The sequence below is a fragment of the Panthera onca genome, chromosome A2 (genome assembly GCF_046562875.1).
Source record: "Panthera onca isolate mPanOnc1 chromosome A2, mPanOnc1 haplotype 2, whole genome shotgun sequence".
NCBI classification, from domain to species: domain Eukaryota; kingdom Metazoa; phylum Chordata; class Mammalia; order Carnivora; family Felidae; genus Panthera; species Panthera onca.
In genome coordinates, this window is record NC_138340.1 from 20,515,504 (window position 1) to 20,538,548 (window position 23,045).

At 56.0% G+C, this 23,045-nt stretch overlaps 2 protein-coding genes across 20 annotated transcripts in view; both read left to right on the top strand.

The window, feature by feature from the left end:
* The window catches only part of TEX264 (testis expressed 264, ER-phagy receptor), a 30,838-nt gene extending 23,353 nt beyond the window's left edge, over window positions 1-7,485 (top strand). For 12 of the 13 annotated variants that reach the window (XM_078443036.2, XM_060631152.3, XM_060631144.2 and 9 more), the window contains 2 exons: window positions 3,284-3,452; window positions 3,623-6,884. In XM_078443036.2, the coding sequence (XP_078299162.1) occupies window positions 3,284-3,452; window positions 3,623-4,095 (642 nt within the window). In that variant the 3' untranslated portion in view covers window positions 4,096-6,884. The other variant, XM_060631153.2, reaches the window with a different exon arrangement.
* Window positions 7,486-7,565: 80 nt separating this feature from the next.
* On the top strand, window positions 7,566-21,337 carry GRM2 (glutamate metabotropic receptor 2). 7 transcript variants are annotated; one of them, XM_060631139.3, is made up of 6 exons: window positions 7,566-10,175; window positions 12,076-12,661; window positions 15,036-15,873; window positions 17,392-18,467; window positions 20,353-20,533; window positions 20,763-21,337. In XM_060631139.3, exons 2-6 carry the CDS (start codon window positions 12,212-12,214, stop codon window positions 20,834-20,836), a joined length of 2,619 nt encoding a protein of 872 aa, XP_060487122.1. In that variant the 5' UTR covers window positions 7,566-10,175; window positions 12,076-12,211; the 3' UTR covers window positions 20,837-21,337. The 7 variants fall into 7 exon arrangements, 6 of the variants coding, with proteins under 6 accessions (XP_060487122.1, XP_060487123.1, XP_060487121.1 ...); XM_060631138.3 differs by lacking the exon at window positions 7,566-10,175 and adding an exon at window positions 10,206-10,389; XR_009609677.3 differs by lacking the exons at window positions 7,566-10,175; window positions 20,763-21,337 and adding an exon at window positions 19,658-19,812 and having other exon boundaries at window positions 10,203-12,661; window positions 20,353-20,454.
* The last annotated feature ends 1,708 nt before the right edge of the window (window positions 21,338-23,045 follow it).

Consider the following 23,045-nt stretch of genomic DNA (forward strand, 5'->3'; position numbering starts at 1 on the left):
TCAAATAGCCGGTGGCTTCAGTGGCCAGAGTAGATTCCCCTGTCCTGCTAATGCTTCCTGGAGCCTCTGGCTATCTGGGCTGTGGGAGGGGGTGTGCCCAGGGCTGGAAGGACACCAGGCCCATCCAGGCCCCTTTGCCCAGCAGTACCAGTCAGTGTGGCATTGACTTGGTGTCCTTGTCCCTTGGCAGTCTGTTCTCCAAGGGCTCCCTGGGGCTAGCTGAGGGAGAGGCAGCTGGTCTTGCCTTTCTCCAATGATTTTCCAATATTTATCAGCTCATCGACATGCATCCCAGGTCACAGCTCCTTCTGTGTAGCAAGGACCTGAGAGCTGGCCCATGGTTTACCCTCTCTTCCCTCAGAGGCTCTACCTGGCTGCAGGGGGCGGGGGGGCAGGGCAAGGCTTGTCCTCTGCCTAATCCGTTAGGGACAGGGCTTATGGCTAGTCCTGTCCCTCATCCCCCAGCCCTGGTTGGGCTCATTATTGCTCTGGGGGCAGAACATGGAGGGGGGCTTGAGGAGAGGCTACAGGGACAACTATAAACCCCTCCCTTGCCTATGGGCCTGAGTTGGAAGTTTGCACCTTTGCTTTCCTCCTGCTTCTCTCCTTTGCCCCGAGTCTGAATTTTGACAGGACCTGGCATGTGTTAAAATGATTTGAGGCTGAGCCGTCAGTGAGATTTTTAATTAGCTCCCTGTCTCCTTCCACCAGGGAGGGCCAGGGGCCCCCAGGTGGTGGGGGGAGGGCCAGGCTGGGCTTGGGTGGGAGGCTGCCCCTCCAGGGGCCTGGGGGCAGGCATGGGCAGCTGGCACTCCTTGTGTGGGATGCTATAAGGAGGGAGAGCTGGACAGGGAAGGAAGGGCTGTGTAGCCAGGCCAGTTCTCTCTCTCTCTCCTCTGTCTCCCCTGTTCCTCTGTTCTCCCCGATGGCTTTGAGATGAAGGCGATGGCAAGGATGGAGGATGCAGTTTCCATGGCAACGAGGCTGTCCACAGCCAGGCAACTTCAGAGCCGGGCTCTCCGGAGGAGGCAGATGCGCAGAGCAGCCACAGAGCTGCCTCTCGCCTGCCAATGAGGGGGCTGGCAAAGCAGGTGGTAAGGGTGGCTGCCTGGTACTGCCCACCCTGATGCCCAGCCTAGAGGGGAGACTGAAAAAAGGACTACTCTCTCTTATCATCCCTGTTACTTCCAGAAGGGAAGCCAGGCAGGTGGTTTGAGTGTTGACAAGAGTTGGCGTAGGGTTCCATTGTCCCTGGAATTTCTCGGTGGGCACAGACTCTTGTTCCTGGGAGCATCTCCCAAAGCTAAAATTGTACATCCCTTGAGATATGGACTACCAGGTGGCTGATGACCACTCAGCAGATTTCCTCTGCACCTTTTGAATACCCAGAGCATGGGCATGTTGGTGAAAGCTATGCCCTGACTGGTTTCGGGGACCTTTTTCTTCCCTCTAGCTGCCAAGGAAGGACTTGGACTTTCTTCAGGGAGACCCCCCGACCCTGGACTTGTGACATGGCATAGTTCACTGAGGGGGGCTCAGGTTTGGCAGATGCTCCCAGTGCTGGCATTAGAGTAACCCCCAGAGCCTGGTAGCTCCTACTTCCTGATGTCGTGTTCTTGTTCATCCTCCTGAGGACCAGGGCTGAGTGAGTGTGTGGGTAGCTGGAAAAGCAGAGGCAGCCATCGGTGTATGTGGAGATGGGAGGAGCTGGGCATGTGGACTCATGAGGTAGCATGAAGAGCACCCCAGATTGGCAAAAAATACTGGACTCAAACTATTGAAAATAATGACTTTCCTTCACTGACCCTGCAGTGTTTGAGCGCATGGAGACTTAGGGTACAGGGCCTTGCCCGCATTACCCATGGAGTCAGGTGAGGTGAGCTGCAGGTGGACCTTGGCCAGGCCATCTACTTACCCTGCGGGGTCCCAGACATACCCTGTCCCTTCTGGCTGCTGGACTCCCTGGCTGATAAACCTTCCAGGCTCACGTTTCCTCTTCTCTTTCCCTGGGGGGTTCATTTTTACCCTTCTTCACTGCTTTAATTGGAAGGGGTTCCTCAACCCTAATGTTGGCCAGGGAGGTGGACAAGTAGAGTCCTAGAGTGGCTTCTCCCTACCAGGCAATAAGTCTTTCATTACTGCTAAGTGGAAGGCTCATTTCAGAGCTCATGATGAGAGCCGGGCATGTGCTATAAATAGTCGTGTTGTGAAGGCTGGCGGGTGAGCAGTGATAGGGCAGGGGCCTCACAGTCATCTTAGTGGGTAATTGCACTCCATGGCAGGAAAGGGGGGCAGGCTGGGGAGCAAAATGGGCTTGACCCCTGTTGTGAGTATTTCTGACTGCCTCAGTACAACTCTGGCATGTGTCTTTGCCCCCTTCCACACACACTGGGGGTGGGGAGATCTTTGGGTTTTGTGTCCAGGCAGAGGGGAGTAGAGTGCCTGTCTCAGAACTTGGGGCCCTATAAACTGGTACTTCGGCTCCCTGGGGAATTGGGGTGATGTTCAGTGCTAGTTCTACTTGTCCTGCCTGCCCCTCCAGCTTAGGGTCTGCCTCTTTCCCCTTGGCTGAAACTCTGGGAAGGTGCTAGAAGGGGTGGGAACCAACCATATCTGGTAGCCTTGAAGGTTGGCATAGACCTGACCTGGTAGGGGAATGGGAGTGCAAGAGGGGTTTAGTTGGCCGGGAGCCCCTGTCCAGGGTTTGTCAGTAACATGTCTGCAAGGGCAGGAGCTGGAAGCCTAAAGGTCAGGGGCAGTGACCTTTCCTTTCTGATATCTCTGGGTCAGTCAACATTGTCCAGGGTGGAGAGGACGTCAGGGCCTGAGGATCCTGGGATGGGAAACCTAGCAGGTCACAACTTGGCTTGGCTTGGGTGGCTGGGGCCATAGTTCATGGTGTCCCTGTCCCTGGGGTAGTCTGGGGCGCTAAGCTTCATGGCTCCTTGAGACCATTGCTTTCTGCAACAGTCTTTTGGTTTCAGGCATACAGATAGGACCAGTGGTTCCAGGCCCCTGGATTCTTTTAGCACCCGCCCCAGGGTGTTGTCCAAAGGACTCCTGTTTGTTAGACCACTGCCTCCTGGAGTATGGGGCCCTGCTCTTAGGGTGCTCTGTGTGTGCCTCCCTCAGCAGAGGTTTGGCACTTGGGGGAGATTGAGTTAGGAGACAGAGCCAGCCCCCTGGGAGGGAATGCACAATCGACAGTTCCTAGGGCCTCTCAGGAACAAGTGGGTCAGAAGCCCCATAGGTCTCATTCCACCTTTTGCCACTTTCCAACAAGGGGCGGAAGCTGTGTGCCCACCCTCGGCTAGAGATCTACCAGCAAGACCAGATCTATTTCATGTGCCCGCTGGCACGGCAGGGAGACTTCTACGTGCCTGAGGTGAAGGAGACAGAGCGGAAAAGCCGAGGGCCCACAGAGGCCACTGACGCCCAGATGGATGGCACAGGTATGGATGGTGGGGCCCTCTGTGGAGCCTCTCCCTGGACATGTGGGGCATGGTTTAGGAGACTCCTCCATGGCTGGGTTGGCACTGTGGGTGTCCAGGCTAAGCTTGACAGAGGTGGAGGAAGGAGACGTGCCTACCCCGGACCCACATGCAGAATTGCCTGTTTCCAGATACATGGATCCATGTAGATGTGGATTTACACATGTTACCCCTGGCAACACAGATACAAAGACCCTGCCTGGATTCCCTTCAGATGCAACAGGGAGTACCCTTGGAAACTGAGCTCACAGACAGCTGGATGCTCATGGGAGGTGGATGCAGTTGTTTGGGAAAAGCATCACTTGGGTGGGGCTCATCAGGGAGTAAGCCTGGCACTGGATCTGGAAGGTACAGAGGGGAACAGGTTGTTCTCCTGTCCCCCGGTATGGAACCCAGCCAGAAGAAGGATGCTTTCTCCCTTCTGAAGAGCAGCCAGAGAGCATGCAGAGGGCAGCCAGAAGATCAGTGCCTGCCCCTTCCACCAGAGCCAGCCTTCATATCCCAAGTCCAGGCCAGCTGGTGGTTTGCCTGCTCTCAGCCCCCCTCCCTTCCATCACCTCTCCGACCCTGGGCTGTTCCCAGGAGCAAGGGGGCCTGCTGGTAATATCCTAAGGAATCCAGCCCTTGTCCATGCTCGTGGAGCCTTGTGTAATCGATTCTGGAGGCCCAAGACCTGTGGGAGTGGTACAGGGCTGGAGAAGAGCAGCTGTCCCTCTCTCTTTAGATTTCGTCTGCCCAGCCAGTCTTCCATAGCCAAGGTCACCCTAGAGTGGTGTACGTTGTAGCAGGGGGTGGGGGTACTGAGAGTCAGTCTCCACTCCCTAGAGGCCGTGTCCAACACAGTTAACTTCATCTGCCACTTAATTATCTCCATGGGGCACTGCTCCACCCGCCTGGTGGAGCCCAGCAGACATTCTTCAGTGCCCCTACTGTGGGCACAAGACATGGCACAAGGTCACCAGGCCCAGGCAGTCCCCAGGAAAGGAAGGGGGAGTGCCTTGACCTTCCTTCAACCTCCCTGTGCTGCTTACACCCCACCCCGGCCCCCCGTCCTTGGCCCACCCACCCAGCTTCTCTCCCAAACACTGCCTGCCAGGGGTGTTGAAGGACTGCTTGGCACCTGCTGCAGCTGGCTGCAGCCGTGGCTCCCACGCCCCCAGAGCCTTGGCCTGTCCTCCCCACTAGCCTGCCGGCCCACTCCCTGGTGGGGGCACCAAGGGGTCTGCCCACCTCTGACAGAGTCTGCCCTGACACCCAGGGCGGACTCTGAGCATGTGTCTGCCAGGTGCATGTCATTTGCATGGCAGTGTGTGCTGGGTACTTGGCTGCCCCGGGCTTGGCCTGCCCCTGCCTGCCTCCCTACTGGGGCCTCCACTTGGGCTAGGAGGTGAAAGGGGATGATTAGCTGCCTTATGCCTGTTATTACATTGATGTATTATTTAGCTCCAGAGAAGCAATGAATATTTGATCTCCCTGCACTGGCTGTGGGCATTGGAGGAAGGAGGGACTGGGGTGAAGGTGGTAGCTTCATTCCCTGCCCCAGCAGCCCTAGAGACTTAGGTGCTATTCTTCCTTGCCAGGCCTCCTGTGCCCTGGGACACAGGCCCAAGACTCTGGAACTTCCTCTGGTGCAGACCTTGGTAGGCTTAGAGGGATGCCACTTCCCTGCCTTGGACTCATTTGCCAGAAATGTCCCCAGGGGCTGTCCTTATCCCAGCATACTGGGCCCCAGCCTGAAGGGGCCTCCCTGGGCTCCTTCCTCTGATCACCCCTAGCCTAGGAGCTGGGAGAGGGAGGAGAAGGCAGCTGGCAGCTAAGCAGGCAGGTTCCCATATCCAGATCCCAAGAGAGCCATTGGGTAAGTGGGCTGGTGGAACATGACAGTTTAATGGGGCCTGGGGGCCCCATTTCATTTGCTCTTTTCAGGCCTACAGCCCCTGGTGCACTGGTTATCATTTAAGGAGTGACTAAGAGGCTGGAGTCCTGCCCCAGAGTCAGAAGGAACCACCCATAACTCAGGATGTAACCCAAGGTCACTCATGGATGCCTCTATTCTGGGCGTCATGATTGGGGCCCAGCCAGAAGAGGGCCCTGGACCAGAAGCCTGGCACTTCCAGGGTCCACTTCACCTCTGCCAGTTGGCCCAAAGGACATCTTCTCAGGGCCAAGGGGACTGGAAAGCGGACTCCAAGTCTCCCCATCCTTACACTAGTCCCCATCTGAGGCACAGTGTAAGTTCCAGGCCAAGTCCAAATGCCAAGCATTCCCCAGCTGCTCCTGGCTCAGGGCTGCATCACCATGGAGACAGGATCTGGGGAAGTTGCCCCACCCTTCACCTCTGTGATGTTTGACAGCTGCCCCTCTCCCTCTCACATAGGAAGGGAGACATATCAGCCTTCTCTCAATCTGGATTCTTACACAGCAGGCCTGAGCTCTTTGTCCCTCCTTGCCCCCTGCCAACTGTTGTCAGTTTCTCTGATCTGGGGAGATGAATTGAAGGGTTACTCCTGAAGAGGGCAGATGAAGTGTCTGCTTGCCTGGAGGATGTGTTAGGGGTGGGAGGAACAGACTGGGAGGGACCTGGACCATCACCCCTGTCTCAGGGCTCTCCAGCTGCCCTCAGAGTGCTCTCCTGGTCCCCTTCTGCTGCCTTGCGGCTCAGGAATCACCAGTCGTTGGAGATATTTAAGGGCTCCTCTGGGATGACCCATGCATATGGGAAGAAAGCCTTTAAAATGCTTTATCCCAGTACCCTCCTTCCTTGCAGCTGGTTTCCTAGGACTTCTCCATCCCACTCCTGCCCTAGCTGCCTCCTCAAATCAGGGCTCTGTGGGCCAGAGGCTGAGGCCAGCTGCCTTCCTGGATACGGCTGCTCCTTGGGGAGCCCTGCATGGGGGAGGGGACAAGAGAGTAGGCCTCCTGGTCCATTCTCCTGTCCTCATGCCTTGTAGGCACTGTCTGTAGCTGGCCTTGAACAAACCTTTCTCTAAGCCTGAAATGGGGGGTGGAGGAGGGGACAGTACTTGAGTCTTTTTGTTCTACCCTTAGCTCCTCACCTCAGGGCTGAGTGGTCCTTAATGGACTGTTGGGGGGTGGGGGTGGGGCAGCAGGCTTTGTGGGCGAGCAGGGAGCTGTGAGGCTATTTCAGGGGAGGGAGAGGAGTGCACAGCTGACTGCCCTCCCTCACCCTCTCTTCCTTTGCCCTGTCAGTGCAGCCCTGCTCAGGGCAGAGGCCAGAGGCCAGCTGCAAGAGTCTCCTCAGCCAGGGCCCGCTTTATTATTCATGAGCACACTATGTATGCTGGATTGCTGAACAAGTGATAAGGCCTCTGTCCTCTCCCTGGAGGAGGGGAGGGCATGGGGGTCCTAGCTAATGTGTACTCCCTCTTCCTGGTCCAGGAGCTGATACGATGAGTGACACGAGTTCTGTAAGCCTGGAGGTTGGTCCTGGCAGCCGGGAGACTTCAGCTGCCACACTGTCCCCTGGGGTGAACAGCCGTGGCTGGGACGATGGTGACACCCGCAGTGAGCACAGCTATAGCGAGTCGGGCGCCAGTGGCTCATCTTTTGAGGAGCTGGACCTGGAAGGCGAGGGACCCCTGGGAGAGCCAAGGCTGAGCCCTGAGGCTGAACTCCTAGGGGCTGCCAAGTGGCCCCGGGAACCTAGTACCCCCGAGAAGGGTGAGGAGTAACCCTAGGCTCATACCCTCCTGGGGTACAATCGCTAAGGAACTGAGCAGACTCTCCAGCCCTCTTCCTCCTTCACCTCTCAGGCCCAGGGTGGGGCCTGGGGCCTCAGGGGGACCTGATTTCCACTGCCCTGGGCTCTAGCTAAGCCTTCTTACCACACTTTTGGCTCCCAGGGCCAAAGGAGCCAGGGACTGTAATCTGCACCCAGACCCTGGGGCTACTGCCCCTCTGACATCTTTTTTCAGATTCACATTGGAGCTTCCAGAACCAGAATAAAGCGTATAATTTTCTTGTTTCACCTGGATTTGGGCTGTGCATTTGTGTATTTGTTTCACCCTGAGGAGCCCTGTGCAGATAGGTTGGGGGTGGGCAGAAGTACCCCTAGCCTGGGGAGAGGAGGGAATATGTCAAGGTAGCCTGGGGTGAGAGGAGGAAGTGGGGTATTGAAGGCCCTCCACTCCCTGCTCTTTGGCTCCAGTTGACAGCTGCTTCTCCGTTGCAGCAGCCCCAAAGGCTCCCCAGGCTGCTGGGAAACAGGCAGAGCAAGTCAAGGGGAGTAAGGGCCAAGCATGGGGTGCCCTTTGGGGCCCAGGAGTGGGGAGCTCACAGCCTGCCTTTGCTTCCAAGGGATGCCTTTGTATCTGTAGCTCAAGTGTGCCCATGCTCATGCTGGTATCTAGTTAGCAGGTGAAGACATCCCTGCTGTGCCTGCCAGTGTCTGTGTACCTTTGTGTGTAACTGCACACACATGCACACATGCCTTTGGCTCTGTGTGTGTAACTAAGGTGGGTCTGTTCATGGTGGTCTCAGGTGAAGCTGTGCCCAAGTAGGCATTAGGATGTGATTGTGGCTGGGTGTGGCTGTATTTGTGTGGATGGCTATGTGGTTATGTGCACGTGGTACTGTGCTTTATGTGTCTTAACTATATGTGATGGTACTGACAGAGGTGTGAGACTGGCTGTCTAGGAGCATCACTGTGGGGGCTTTGTCCATATACATCTATCTGTGTGTAGCTGTGTGTCTGTATACAGCTGTATTGTGTGTTCACATGTAAAGCTATGTGCTTTTCTGTGTGTCACATGTAAAGCTATAGGTCAGTGCATCTGTGTCTGTGAGTTTAGTTATATATGTGTAGATATGTCCATGTGTATGGTTATATGTATATGATGGGGTGTCTATATATACAGCTGTTTGTCTGCATGTAAAGTTATGTATTATGGCTGTGTGTACATCTGTGCGTATAGTTGCATGTACTTCTCTGTGTGTGGCCATGTCCATATATACAACTCTGTAAGGCTGGGTGTCTTTGTGTGCACGGCTGGGAGTGGTGGCTGCATAGCTGGGTACATACATGTGAACATACACGCATGTCCATGTGCTGCAGTGGGACTGTGTAGGCCACTTCTGTGGGCCGCATAATGGGCCTCTGGGACTGGTGCTGTGTTTAAAGCCCTGTGTCTTTTGTGAGGCTGTCTTAGTGAGGGGGGCAGGGATTGCTGTGTGGTCCTCTTACCTCAGCACCCTGCTGCTATCAACCCCTCTGGTCCAAGGGCCCAGCTCATCACTCACTTACCCCAGGCAGCAGTTGCTCTGAACCAGCCAGAGAGGATGAGAGTAGCCAGGGCTGGAAGACAACATATCTGTCTCCCCAGCCTTGTCTGACAGCTCTGAACCCTCATTCTGCTGTCACCTCACCTACCTCCCATTAGCAATGGAGTTTGTGTTTGATGTGTGTGTTTCACAGCCGTGCTCTTTCCAACCCAGTGGGGGTACTGGGTTTCTGCATCCTGGGATAAAGTCTATCCTTTCTTGGTGACACCCCTCCCCCCTAACTGCCAAACACACATGTAGGTGCATGTGCCAGAGGGACCTGGGCTTGGCATGGGCTCATTAGCATGTGTCTGAGCTAGCTTTGCCTCTGCTGACACCTGTGGAAGAAAGGGCAGTGCCAGGGGAGCAGATATAGGGATGCTGTGTGCCTTAGCACCTAGTGTGTGCATGCTTCATGCAGGCTCCAGGGCTAAACCTGGGTGTGGGCCCCCTCCCCCGAACCCTTCAGCACAATCAGGGGCTGCAGTTTATCCACCACCTTCTACCCATGGGGGCGTCCTTCTCCATTCTGCTGCAGGAGAGAAGAAGAGTCAAGAGCATCTTCTCAGAGCTGTCCTCCCTCTGCTCGGGCTCCAGCTCCTGTTCCCTCCTACGCAGCAGCCAGTTTCAGGAGCCTCCTCCCCACCCCTCCTCCCCTCCCAGATCCCCTGCCAGCCCCAGCATGTCCCTTAGAGTTGACCCTAGTCATTGGCTCTGTAGCACCCCCCACACACCCCAGGTTGATGTATCTTTGCCATAAATATTTGTATATGAGGGTGGGGATTAGTGGAGGTTGGTGGGGGAGGAGGTCAGGGCGGGGTGTGTATAGGGGGCGGATAGCAGCTTTAAAGGTCATCTGCAGGAAGAGGAGGCCCCATTCTCCTCTGACCGCCCCCCCATCTCTTCCTCTAGTGACTCAGGCCCCAGCTCTCACGTGGGGCCAAAGACATATGCCCCTACCCCAGGCCTGGCATGTGGACTGAACTGCAGTCTGTGGATGGAGAGAATGGATGTGAGGACAGGGAAAGACTCGTCGCAGCAGGCTAAGCTCTCTACCTATCTCCCACATGCCCCCTTACCTATCTCCCAATGGCACCTTTGGACCCTACGGCTAGCCCCTCCGCTCTCAAAGATGGAACGCCATAACATTGTGCGCACCTCCTGGGGCTCAGTGACCTTACCAGCCCCGTGTCCCTTGTCCCGTGCCCGCTGCTCTGTGGGATGCAGTCTGACCGCGGGGTAGAGGGGGCAGATAGGCAGGCACCTGCTCCTGCGCATAGCAGGAGCGCCCGAGGATTCAGCACCACGCGGTGGACAGCTCCGGGACGAAAGCCCCGCGAAGAACAGAAGCGGGAGGCGCAGGGCAAGGAGCGGTGCAGGAGTCTGGAGGGAGGCGGAGGCCGGGTTGGGAGCGGGAGATCCGGAGTGGGGAGGAACGGAGGAGGGGCTGGGGGCGGGCCGGGGCCAGGGGCGGGGCGGGCCGCGATTGAAAGCGGCCGGGCGAGCGAGCGGACGGAGAGCGCAGAGCTGCCGAGAGAGCGAGCTAGTGAGCGAGAGCTGGAACCCTGCGCCCCCGGCTCCTCTCCGTTTCTCTCCGCGCCGGAGTCGGGCGCGCCAGGTAGGGTAAGCCCGTGGTGCCGCGGCCGCCGCCGACCTTATAGAGCCTGACCCCATGTCCCAGCGTCCCGCGGGCCCTCGAGTTCTGGGGCGCTCGGGCCGGGGCGTCCAGCCAGAGCTCGCCAGGAGCTCTGGGAAGCGGGAAGACAACCCCAGGCGTCCCGCCTTTCTTCCCCAGAGAACGCACGCCCTGCATCACGCTCCTTCGTTCCTCCTCTCCTTACATCCTTTGGTCTGTCTTTCTGTCTGTGCCTCTATCTTTGTGTCAGCCTGCGGGTCTCAATCACTCCTTGCCCAGGCCCCCTGGCTGCCCGCCTCTGGGATTCTATCTCCCTTCAGGGTATTGTCCCTGTCTGAATTTGGGTCCTGGCCGCCCCTGTGGGAGGCTTGTGGTTTTGACCCGTTTGGACCTCAGCCCCCATCTGGGTCCTTTCCTCATCTGTGTTGGTCTTCATGCTTGCCTCTCTCTCCTGGTTGCCTGGTTGAACTGCTGCTTTCCCGGTACCCACAGGATCCCAGTCTCCTTGCCCTGGCACCAGTGGGAGGTTAACCCTGGGGAGCTGAGGGGCAAAGTGAAGAACCCCAGTCTCTGTGCCAGGACATGGGGTCCTTGAACTAGTGGCTAACCTTATTCAGCCTCAGTTTCCTTCTCCTAGCCTTCCCAAGCCTGCGTGATTGTGAGAGCCTGTGTGGGGTGGGCATCTGGGAGGGTAGCTGGGGCACAAATGATGAAGTGCAGAGTGGAAGAGGGAAGGAGGGGTCCCTGAGGGCCAGGGCCAGGGTGGACAGGATAGGGAAAGGATGAGGATAAGGAGATTAGAGATGGTTCTGAGATGGTTCTGATGCTTGGTTCTGAGCTGAAGAAAACACAGGGGCATAAAGTCTCAAACGGCATTCTATGCAGAGCTGAGGTGCCCAAAAGTCTCACCTTGAGCAATTTTGAGATTTTGACTAGATGAACTGACCCTGTCCCTGGACACACACATATGCTCACATTGACTTTTCCTGTTGACTTAAGACCTGTGGCCACTTCAGTTTCCCTCCCTGGGGCCAACCTCTCCACCTTGCTGTCAAACTTCCAGGGTCTAGAGTCTCTATTACATCCTCAGTCAGGGGCTCTGGGGATGGCTTTTTAAGAACTAGAGGCTAGGACCCTTGGGTGCTCACCCTGGGTTCCAGGCTCTCTAGGAGTTGGAGACTACCCTTTGGAGATTTTTCCTTCCCTCTTCTGTGGTGGTTTCTCAGGCACAATGGCTCATTTCTGGGAATGCAAGATTCAAGATAGAGATTGGACCCCTAAGTTTATACTCTAACCTGGCTCCTGATGCAAAGGTGTTGACTCTGGGGTCCTGGGAGATTTGTGCAAGGTCTTGGACACTCTTTGATTCACAGCAGGATTGGAGTTAGCTGAGTTCTCCTAACTTATGTCTGGGCCTCTACTCTCTGCCTCCCTCCCTCTCTGCTGAGTATGGAATGGGCACAGAGGCCATCTAAAGACCCAGATGAGGGCAAGGCTGAGAAACAGGTCAATGGGTGTCTCAGGAGCTTCTCAGCTTAGTGATACCACCTCTCCCTGGCTCCCTAGGAAAGTCCCTAGGTGAGGGAATTGGGGACGGCAGAGTCAGAAGGGGTAGCCACTCTCGGGTTCCACCTCTCCCTGTTTGTCTGTCTGTCTCTTTCTCTGCAGGAGCTGGGCCCCTTCTTATCTCTCTTCCTGCCTGTCCTTTCCTGGTCCCTGTTTTCTCCTTTCTTTGCCTTTGCTGCTTCTACCCTCATCCTCTGGAGGCCCAGGTCTGCTGGACCCATCCATCCCCTTTGGGACAATGGGATCACTGCTTGGGCTCCTGGCACTGCTTCTGCTATGGGGCACTGTGGCTGAGGGCCCCGCCAAGAAGGTGCTGACCCTGGAGGGGGACCTGGTCCTGGGTGGGCTGTTCCCGGTACACCAGAAGGGCGGCCCGGCAGAGGAGTGTGGGCCTGTCAATGAGCATCGTGGCATCCAGCGCCTGGAGGCCATGCTTTTTGCACTGGACCGCATCAACCGTGACCCACGCCTGCTGCCGGGTGTGCGCCTGGGCGCGCACATACTCGACAGCTGCTCCAAGGACACACATGCCCTGGAGCAGGCACTCGACTTCGTGCGTGCCTCACTTAGCCGTGGTGCCGATGGCTCACGCCACATCTGCCCCGACGGCTCTTATGCCACCCACGGTGATGCTCCCACTGCCATCACTGGTGTCATTGGCGGCTCCTACAGCGACGTCTCCATTCAGGTATGTGGGGCTGCCCAAATGGGGACTGGGGAGGGAGGCCAGAGGCAGGGGCCCAGAATTCCCTTTGAGCAGGGGCTCTAGGCTGCCATGTATTAGAAGGGGGGCGAGGAGCTTCCTTTAAGTAGCTTTTTACAGAATACCAAGAAAGTGCCCCTGTCACATGATGCAGGCTGACTTTTAGAAATTGTATAAGGAAAACATCCCACTTGCATCACATACACACACACAGCTGATGTTAAAGAGTCCTAAGAAGCTTAATAGCCAGGCCTCTTGGATCAGAACCCCAGGTGTGAATCCTGGCTCCCAGACATACTATGTGACACTGGGTGCTATTTCTCTCTTCTGTGCCTCAGTTTCCTCCTTACAGAACAGGACTCATAACACTTGCCACTCTTAAGGTTGCGGTGGAAATTTAATGAGGTAATACATGCAAAGCTTGTGTCAGAGGCATAATCAATATTAACTGCTATTGTTATTAACCCATTTTACAGATGAGGAAACTGAGGCTTGAAGAGTGGCAGGCACTGGCAAAGTGGACACATTCACCTAGAGCTCACAGCCAAGGGCCTCCAGCTCTGTCAGATCACCTCTCCATGGACTAGAAAGGGGTGAAAGATAGAAGCCAGGAGCATCCCAGAGAAGAGAAACAGGGATGGGGCCCCCGGAGGAAGAGAAGCAGAATGGGTGAAGTGGGGGGAGGGTCCCTTAGGGTCTTTGGGGGGACAGGATTTGCAGGGGTGGGAAGGTAAGGGAATGAGACCCTCCCTCCTGCTTTCTCACAGACTGGCCCAGCTGATATCCGTGGGCATGCGTGGCTGCTTTAGCCCATGTGGGACCCTCCCCCTCCCTGACTGGGTCCCACCTCTTGCCTGGACACTTACCTGCCTGGTGCCCAGAATAGGTTGCCGGAAGATGAGGCCAGAACTGGGATCAGGATTAGGATTTGCACAGAGGGCCTTGGCTGGGGCTTCAGCTTCCTTTACAAGGCCAGCTAAGGGCACTGCAGTCAGAGGCAGGGCCAGGACCCCTGACCTGGCACACTTAATCAGGAGAAATGAAGCAGGAGTCTGAACTGTGGAGGCAGCTTCTGACCTGGGATGGGGGAGGCCTCCTCATCCTCTTACTGCAGGAAGTGAGTTACCTGTTCTGCTAGTCCCAGCTGCTGGAGGTGGCCAGTAGCAACTTGGACAGGTATGGCTGTGCTGGCACCCACATCTGCCACATCCCACCTGCTGATGCTTTCAGGGGCCTCCAGGGTGCTTTCCCAGCATCCACCCTCTCCACAGTTCTTAGGGCTCCATGCATTCATCTCTAGTCCAGTTACTTTCCTCCCACCCCAAGCTGCCTGCCTCCTGTACCAGGGCCCACACTTCAACATTGGTCTGCTTTTTCCTTGTCTGAGTCAAAACAAGGCCCAGCCCTTCATCTTAGGCTGAACCTGCCTGTTAATAATTCCTCCTCATTTCAGCCCCATCTCTCCTGCCCAAACCCCTATCGTCTTCCTTTTGCCCGGCACTGTGACCTCACATGCATTTTCATTTTTCCCTCCTCAGCAGCCTCATCAGGCAGGAATGAGAAACCGAGGCTCAGGGAGGTTTGCTAACTTGCCCAGGGACACAGAGGCAGAAAGTACGAGAGGAGAAGGCATTGAGACTGTCAGAGTAAGAGCCTGTGTCCCAGGTGCAAAGGCAGGACCTACCTCCCACATGTGGAACCTGGGCCTTGTCCTGCTCTCACCTACCCATCCCACCATGTCCTTGTCTGTCTCCCACTCTAGCGGGCAGGTCCTAGGGACCCAAGGGTAGGAGATGGCCTGCCAGGTGGTCAGCGGTAAGCAGGAAGCCTTGTTTATTTCAAGTTCAGCCATCCGATGGCAGCCAAGATCTGGGTCTCCTTTCCTGAGGAAGCCTTTTCCTTCTTTCTCCATCATTCCATCAGGATGGACTCTGGGGAAAGGTTACCTGCCCCAAATAGGTAGAGAGCCCAAGAGCCCTGAGCATCCCAGCTAGTGCCCTGCCCCCTGCCCTGTGCAGCCAAGTACCAACCTCTCCCAGCCCAAGCTTTGGGCCCTCCCTTCCCTACTTTTGCTACTGCTCTGCATCTGAAGGGGGACAGTAGAGGGGTCCTGGTGTGGCTCCGGAGCCAGGTGCCTCAGCCCTAGGTCTTCTCTCTCCCAGCCCTTGGGAAGGAGTGGAACACTCCCTACCCCCAGAGGGAAGACACATCAAGACAGGGTATGGGTCTTTGGGGAGAAGCAGACCTCAGGGCTGACTACACAGACACTTGATCCCAAGGTCGAGTAGCTGTGAGGAACACATTTGTCTTTCGAGTTTGACCTGATCTCTGATCTTGGCCCTCTCTACTGGTCCCCCAGGTGGCCAACCTCCTGCGGCTATTTCAGATTCCACAGATCAGCTATGCCTCCACCAGTGCCAAGCTGAGCGACAAGTCCCGCTATGACTACTTTGCCCGCACTGTGCCCCCCGACTTCTTCCAAGCCAAGGCCATGGCCGAGATTCTCCGCTTCTTCAACTGGACATATGTGTCCACTGTGGCATCCGAGGGTGACTATGGTGAGACAGGCATCGAAGCCTTTGAGCTGGAGGCCCGTGCCCGCAACATCTGTGTGGCCACCTCGGAGAAGGTGGGCCGTGCCATGAGCCGCGCAGCTTTCGAAGGCGTGGTGCGAGCCCTACTGCAGAAGCCCAGTGCCCGTGTGGCTGTCCTGTTCACCCGCTCCGAGGACGCACGCGAGCTCCTCGCGGCCACCCGGCGTCTCAACGCCAGCTTCACCTGGGTGGCCAGTGATGGCTGGGGTGCCCTGGAGAGCGTGGTGGCCGGCAGCGAGGGGGCCGCTGAGGGCGCCATCACTATCGAGCTGGCCTCCTATCCCATCAGCGACTTTGCCTCTTACTTCCAGAGCCTGGACCCTTGGAACAACAGCCGGAACCCCTGGTTCCGTGAGTTTTGGGAGCAGAGGTTTGGCTGTAGCTTCCGGCGGCGAGATTGTGCAGCCCACTCGCTGCGCTCCGTGCCCTTTGAGCAAGAGTCCAAGATCATGTTTGTGGTCAACGCAGTGTATGCCATGGCCCATGCACTGCACAACATGCACCGAGCCCTCTGCCCCAACACCACACACCTCTGCGATGCAATGCGGCCTGTCAACGGGCGCCGCCTCTACAAGGACTTCGTGCTCAATGTCAAGTTTGATGGTAATGGGGCTGGCTAGTGTCCAGCAGTTTTCTGGCCTTCAGCAGGCAAGAGGGATGGGGTCTTCAGGTTCCATTACCTGACTAAGAAAACGTAGCCTACAGCAAGTGAGGGAGTCACCCCGGGGTGGGGGAGGGCTGGGATGTGATCCAGGACAAGGATGGCTAGAGAGAGGGGACTCCAACTGGAGCCAGGGCTGAGGTTTCACTTTCTGGCCTCGTCCTGCACTGAGGGTCTCTAGTTCCTATTTGAACCTTGCTCTCTCTCTCCCTCCTGCCTCTTTATCATGCGGAGAGTAGGGACTGGGGGCCCTCGAGCCCATTCTCAGGCAGCAAAACATCAGTGGGAGTCAGAATAAGGGTGGGTTGAGAGTGAGCATCAGGTGGCACTCTATTTTCTGGGAAAATTCTATTCCTCATCTTGATTTTTCTATTCAAGGTGGCCACAGTCTCTTCATACCAAAATTTATTTTAATAAACGTTCCAGCTTTACGAAAAATGAATGCCTCAGAATCATCACTGTGCTTCAGGAAGCATCACTGTAGGAGCAGTGGGAGGGAGGGAGTGGGGAGCAGTGCCAGGGCCCCCAAAGCCTACTGGCCCAGGGTTAAGATGAATAATAATTCCAATGAGATTTATATTCAGAGTTGTGGGAGAATCAGGGGAGGGGTTAGGATTGGACTCGGGTGCATGAGGTTGCCATCAGAGCAAGGCTCAATTCAGCCCACTGAGCTAGGTAGGATTTATTGGAGGGCTCGAGTTGGATTCTGAGGACTTTGAGGCTGGCTTGAAGGAGCAGGGGTTGCATGGAACCTGCAAGGGACTCCAGGCTGCATCATTCACCATATGGAGCCTTATGCATATCATCTGCTAGTATGAACCCCAACTTCTCACTGGGACCTGGGATGACAGGGGTCCTGCTTCCTCTTGAGCCTGGCTGGGAGATGTGAGGTTCCCAGGTGAGGGGAGATGGGGAAGAGAAGTGCCTTGTGAGCTGCGTGATGAGCGCATCTAAAGTTGGGGTTCAGCTAGCACTGATGTGAGTATTAGGACTAGAGGGGAGAGAGCTGACTTGTCATCAAGAGAATTAAGTGGGACCAGGACTGGACCTGAGGCTGAATTTAGGTGTGAGGGTGTCCGTGTTAAGTCTGGGGGGAGGGCTGCAGTGTGTGTTGTGATAAGGTTGGGGTCTAGGGTCTGGGGTCTGGGTTGGAAGTTACTGGAGACTAGGCATAAAGCTAGGTTTTGGGGAGTCATGGTTGGGCGTTGGTGTGGACATTAGGTCTGTGGAGATGCCTGGGCTTTGAGGTTGAGGTTTTATTTGGAGTTTAGAGTTGAGATTTGTTGTAGCCTCTCATTTAGAACAATGGCTGGGGTTAAGTCCAGCTTTAGTGTTGGGATGGGGCTCAGAAGGACAAGGAGTGGCCTCAGGTCGGGGTCTGGGTTCCATGTTAGGGTGAGGGTGGAGGTCACATCAAGACTACCCACCAATCCAACCTTCTCTTCCCTCCCCAATTCCAGCCCCCTTCCGCCCAGCTGACACACACAATGAAGTCCGCTTCGACCGCTTTGGTGATGGTATTGGTCGCTACAACATCTTCACCTACCTGCGGGCAGGCAGTGGGCGCTATCGCTACCAGAAGGTGGGCTACTGGGCCGAAGGCCTGACCCTGGACACCAGCCTCATCCCATGGGCCTCGCCCTTGGCCGGCCCCCTGCCCACGTCTCGCTGCAGTGAGCCCTGTCTCCAGAATGAGGTGAAGAGTGTGCAGCCAGGGGAGGTCTGCTGCTGGCTCTGCATCCCCTGCCAGCCTTACGAGTACCGGCTGGACGAGTTCACTTGTGCTGACTGTGGCCTGGGCTACTGGCCCAACGCCAGCCTGACTGGCTGCTTTGAGCTGCCCCAGGAGTACATCCGCTGGGGTGATGCTTGGGCCGTGGGACCAGTCACCATCGCCTGCCTAGGCGCCCTGGCCACCCTCTTCGTGCTGGGTGTCTTTGTGCGGCACAATGCCACCCCAGTGGTTAAGGCCTCAGGCCGAGAGCTCTGCTACATCCTGCTGGGCGGTGTCTTCCTCTGCTACTGCATGACCTTCATCTTCATTGCCAAGCCATCCACGGTTGTGTGCACCCTACGGCGCCTTGGTTTGGGCACCGCCTTCTCTGTCTGCTACTCAGCTCTGCTCACCAAGACCAACCGCATCGCGCGCATCTTCGGTGGGGCCCGGGAGGGAGCCCAGCGGCCACGCTTCATCAGTCCTGCCTCACAGGTGGCCATCTGCCTGGCGCTTATCTCGGGCCAGCTGCTCATTGTGGCTGCCTGGCTGGTGGTGGAGGCACCGGGCACCGGCAAGGAGACAGCCCCGGAGCGGCGGGAGGTGGTGACATTGCGCTGCAACCATCGAGATGCAAGCATGCTGGGCTCACTGGCCTACAACGTGCTCCTCATCGCGCTCTGCACGCTCTATGCCTTCAAAACCCGCAAGTGCCCCGAGAACTTCAATGAGGCCAAATTCATAGGCTTTACCATGTACACCACCTGCATCATCTGGCTGGCCTTCCTGCCCATCTTCTATGTCACCTCCAGTGACTACCGGGTGAGCCACCTGCCACAGAGTGGCAGTGGGGTTGGGGGTGGGTCCTGGACCTCTTGTTTCCTGGTGTCTCATTTACTCTTCTGATAACTCTGAGGCTCCAATAGGCTGAAAGCTCACCCAGCTTGCAGTGGCCCAGTTGGGACTGGATCCCAGGGGAAGGTGGGAAGGTTGAGTGGGGACTAAGACAATGGACAAGGAGGTGGAGGAGTTAGAGCTGAGGTTTCAGGACTCAGATGTCACCCCCTAAGCTCGAGGAGAGGCATGGACTGAAATATGTCCAGATGGGCAGATGCTCTGCCCTGCTCCATGGAGGGGTTGGCTGCAGAAGGGGACACTTGGTTTCTGCTCTTGGGTAGCTCCTGGGCTAGTGGGTGGGTGACCAGGGGATCAACTAAAGAACTAAGTCAGGAAATGTTGTTGACTTGTTTAGGTCCTAGTGAGAGCACAGAAGAGGGAGGTGTGTGTGTGGTGTGTATGTGGTGTGTGTGTGTGTGTGTGTGTGTGTGTGTGTGTGTGTGGAGAGAGAGAGAGAGAGAGAGAGAGAGAGAGAGAGAGGGGGGGGGAATCATGGAGGGCTTCTTGGAAGAGGAGTCCTTGAACTGGGCTCTGCAAGACAGGCAGGTTTCAATAGGTTGGATGGAGAAGGTAGGGAAGGGCAGTCAATACAGAGGCCAATTGGAGCAGAGGGCGTGCATTGACCTCCCTTGTTGAGGAGGGGAGGCACAATTGGTGCAAGATAGGCAGAGGTGAGGGTGGAAAGTGGGAATGGGAATGGTGGGCTATCAGGCCACATGGCCTCAGAGGGTACCATGCTCTGATGCCTCTTGGAGCCTTGCAGTGTAGCACAGTGCCCCTGGAGTTGTGCAGCTCTGGGGTTGAGAGATGAAAGCAGGAAAGGCAGAGAAGCTGAAGCACAGAGCAGTAGGAGATCTAGGGGATAGGGTTGAGGGAGTTTTAAGCAGGTGGAAACTGTACCCCAGTTGGTGGCTTCCAAGCAAAGTTCCAACTGGCACTGAGTGTCTCATAGGTCTCCTCACCTTCTAGGGGGCCATGGCTGCTTTAAATGGGGGTGGTCAGGGAATGCCTCTCTGCAGAGGTGACAGATGAGCTGTCCTCTAGACAGTAAGAGGATCATCTTGTTGAATCCTCACGACTCTGGAGTAAACTCCGTGGCTCTCCCCATTTTACAGACGAAGAAACGGAGACTCAGGGAGGTTCAATCCCTTGCCTAAGGTCACTCAGCTTGGGAGTGTAGAGCAGGGTCTGAACTGACAATCTTAACAATTAAAGGAGCAGGAAAATCGAGACAAGAGCCCCTGCAAAGGCCCTTTCCCCCAGGACAGAGGTATGGTGGGCAGTGCTGGGGGCCAGGGCGGCTGGGTTTGGCTGTTGTTGCACCTGCTGGGCCACCTGCCTGGTTGGTGGAGGCCAGGGCTGGGGAGGGAATCTGCTCTGACTCAGCCTGCATTTGCATATGATTTGCATTTGCATGCCAATCATAGTTGGCTAAGGACTAACCTGGACACACACACACGCAGTATCCACACATGCACACATGCACACACACACACTCATGCACACACACATACCTGCACGCATATGCATGCAGATACACACTTATACACACACTGGCAGACACACTCCGATGCACACATACATTCCTGCAACCCTGCATGTTCACCCCCCTCAGCTGGAACTTTGATCTCCCTGGGAAGGTGGTTCACAGGCTGACACTGGGACTGTGCCCACCTTCCTAGAAATCCTTTGGGGCTTGGCAAATGGACCAAGACCCAGTGTTGGATGCTTACCATCTCCCCTACTCCCTACCCCTGCAGCCTGACAGGGGTCATGGGGCCAGACTCATCCTTGACTTCACCCATCCCAGGTGCAGACCACCACCATGTGCGTGTCAGTCAGCCTCAGCGGCTCTGTGGTGCTCGGCTGTCTCTTTGCGCCCAAGCTGCACATCATCCTTTTCCAGCCACAGAAGAACGTGGTTAGCCATCGTGCACCCACCAGCCGCTTCAGCAGTGCCGCCACCAGGGCCAGCTCCAGCCTCGGCCAAGGTCAGCATTCACCCTAAGCAGCCCGCTCTCTGCCTCAGCTCCTCAACATGGGGACCACTCCTTGGGTTGCTGGGATTCCTTGGCTGGAGGTGGAGAGATCCTTAGATGAGGCTGGATAGGAGAGGGAGGGGTGAAGGCGGGAAACTTCCCTCCACACTCCTGCTTGCCCTGCTGCCTGCCTCTGTGAAGGACCTGAGGGTTGGCCCCAATCTCTGACTTCCTTTCCTAGGGTCTGGCTCCCAGTTTGTCCCCACCGTTTGCAACGGCCGTGAGGTGGTAGATTCAACAACATCGTCGCTTTGAAGACCCCACATTCCTGCCCCCACACAGCTGCTCCCTGGAATCCGGTGCACCCCCACATCCAGGGCCAGGAGGAAGTCAGCTGGAGCATTGCAATAACCCCAACCCCATGCCCGCCCCCGCAGCCACTTACCTACCTACTTATTCCAACCCTTCAGAGTCAGAAGTCAGGGTCCTTGGCCCGGGAGCCTCTGCAGCAGCCACCAACTGTCCTCGCAGTGTGTCCCCTCCTTGCTAGGCCCAGGCAGGACTCAGAAGGGAGCAAGCCAGGGTCTACTCTGCCCTGGAACAGGATGGCCGAGGACCACCGGCCCCAATCCCCAATCAGCAAAGGTGCTTCCAGCCCCACCCTTCCCTCCTTCTAGGGCCTTTTTAATTTTTTACATAAGTTATTCTGGGATGGGGAGGGGGGTTATTGTGGGGGCCATCCCTCCCCGTGCATAGTAGTTTGTCCTGTGGTTTATTTTGTATTACCTGTAAATAAAGTGTCTTTATTTAAAAAAAAAATCACTCGTTGCCTTTGACCCAGGGAGACCCCTCATGCCCTCCACAGCCGCCCAACCTTCCTTTCCATAGTATTTGTTGACTCTGATCTGTGCCTGCTCTGTGCCGGATGCTAGGATCTGGCAGCCAGCAAGACAGACCCAGTCCTGCTTGGCTGGGGAGACAGAAGATGAAAAAGCCATCCTCTCTGAAAAGGATCCCCCGCAGAGCAGGGGGGATCTACTGGGACGAGAGCAGGGGGCTTCAAGGGACTCAGGCTCCTCTGACAGCGCAAGGGAGGACCCGGATGGTGTGGGCGGTAGGGCAGGAGGGGCGGCCGACTGTGACCCGTAACTGTGGGCTTTTCCACAGCTGGCCTGCCTGGCACTCGGAAGAGCTACTGGTTAGCACAAAGCCAGGCTGAGCCTTGGTATGGAGGGAACCAAGAGGAGACACAGCTGAACATTGCCTGTTCAGGTACCGTGTACAGAGCCAGAAAGCTGGTGTGGAGGGAGGAGATGAAGCAGGAAGGACAGAGCCTGGGCAGTTAGAGAGGTCATCTGCTGTCAGACTGTGAGAGGTGGAAGAAGGGGCCTCCTCCAGTCTCGGAGGAGCTCTCCCCCAACTGCCTGGGTCGTGGGGCCCGGGGCCCTAGGGCATCCTCCCACCCCCGCACTTGCCATCTGGGGCTCACCAGCAGAGGGCGCAGAGGCAGGGTTTCAGGCACAGCGCTCAGCCAGGCAACCGCTGCCCTCCTGTGGCGTAGGGGGGCAGTGGGCACAGAACTCAAACAGGAGCAGAACCTGGCACCTTCTGGGGTGCCCCGGCACTGCGGAGTCTCAGAGGGACAAGGTCTTGTGTTGGGAGATGGGCAGGCCAGGGACATTGGTTGTTTTTAAGTTAATTCATTTGCAGTTACAGGCTAGCAAGGCTGTGGAAATTTGTGTTAACAATTTTAAAAATATAAACAGAAAACAAAACAAAACAACAATTGCAGGAGTGGCTCTTCCTCTCCAGCCAATATCTGAAGTGTAGGAGTGCCACATAATATACAAATGCCTAGTTACATTTGAACGGCATATAAACAATGAATAAATTTTTAGTATAAGTATGTCCCATGCTATATTTGAGACATAATTATACTAAACATTCTGTTGTTTATCTGACATTCAAATTTAACTGGGCATCCTGTATTTTCATTTGCTAATTTTGGCAAGACTACTGGGGTGTCTCTTTTCAGGATCCCTGGTCTTGAATGACCCAGGCCTGGGTGCAGCCCCCAGTGGCTGAGCACCGGGGCACTGTATCCCATGGGACCTGTGGTGCTGATCTGTGCTTCCAGTGTGGCCTTTTCTGGATCTTCCTGCAAAACTGGACCCAGGAAGCATTTGCCCACCTTCCCAGCTTCTGGACAGGCCAAGATGTGCTCTGATGTTTTGCACCGGGGAGAGCAACCCTCCTTTCCATGGCTTCAGCTATTTACTTTAAAATGTAATAATAGGGGTGCCTGGGTGGCTCAGTCGGTTAAGCGTCCAACTTCGGCTCAGGTCATGATCTTGCGGTTCGTGAGTTCAAGCCCCGCGTTGGGCTCTGTGCTGACAGCTCAGAGCCTGAAGCCTGCTTCAGATTCTGTGTCTCCCTCTCTCTCTCTGACCCTCCCCTGTTCATGCCCTGTCTCTTTCTGTCTCAAAAATAAATAAACATAAAAAAAATTTTAATATAATAATAA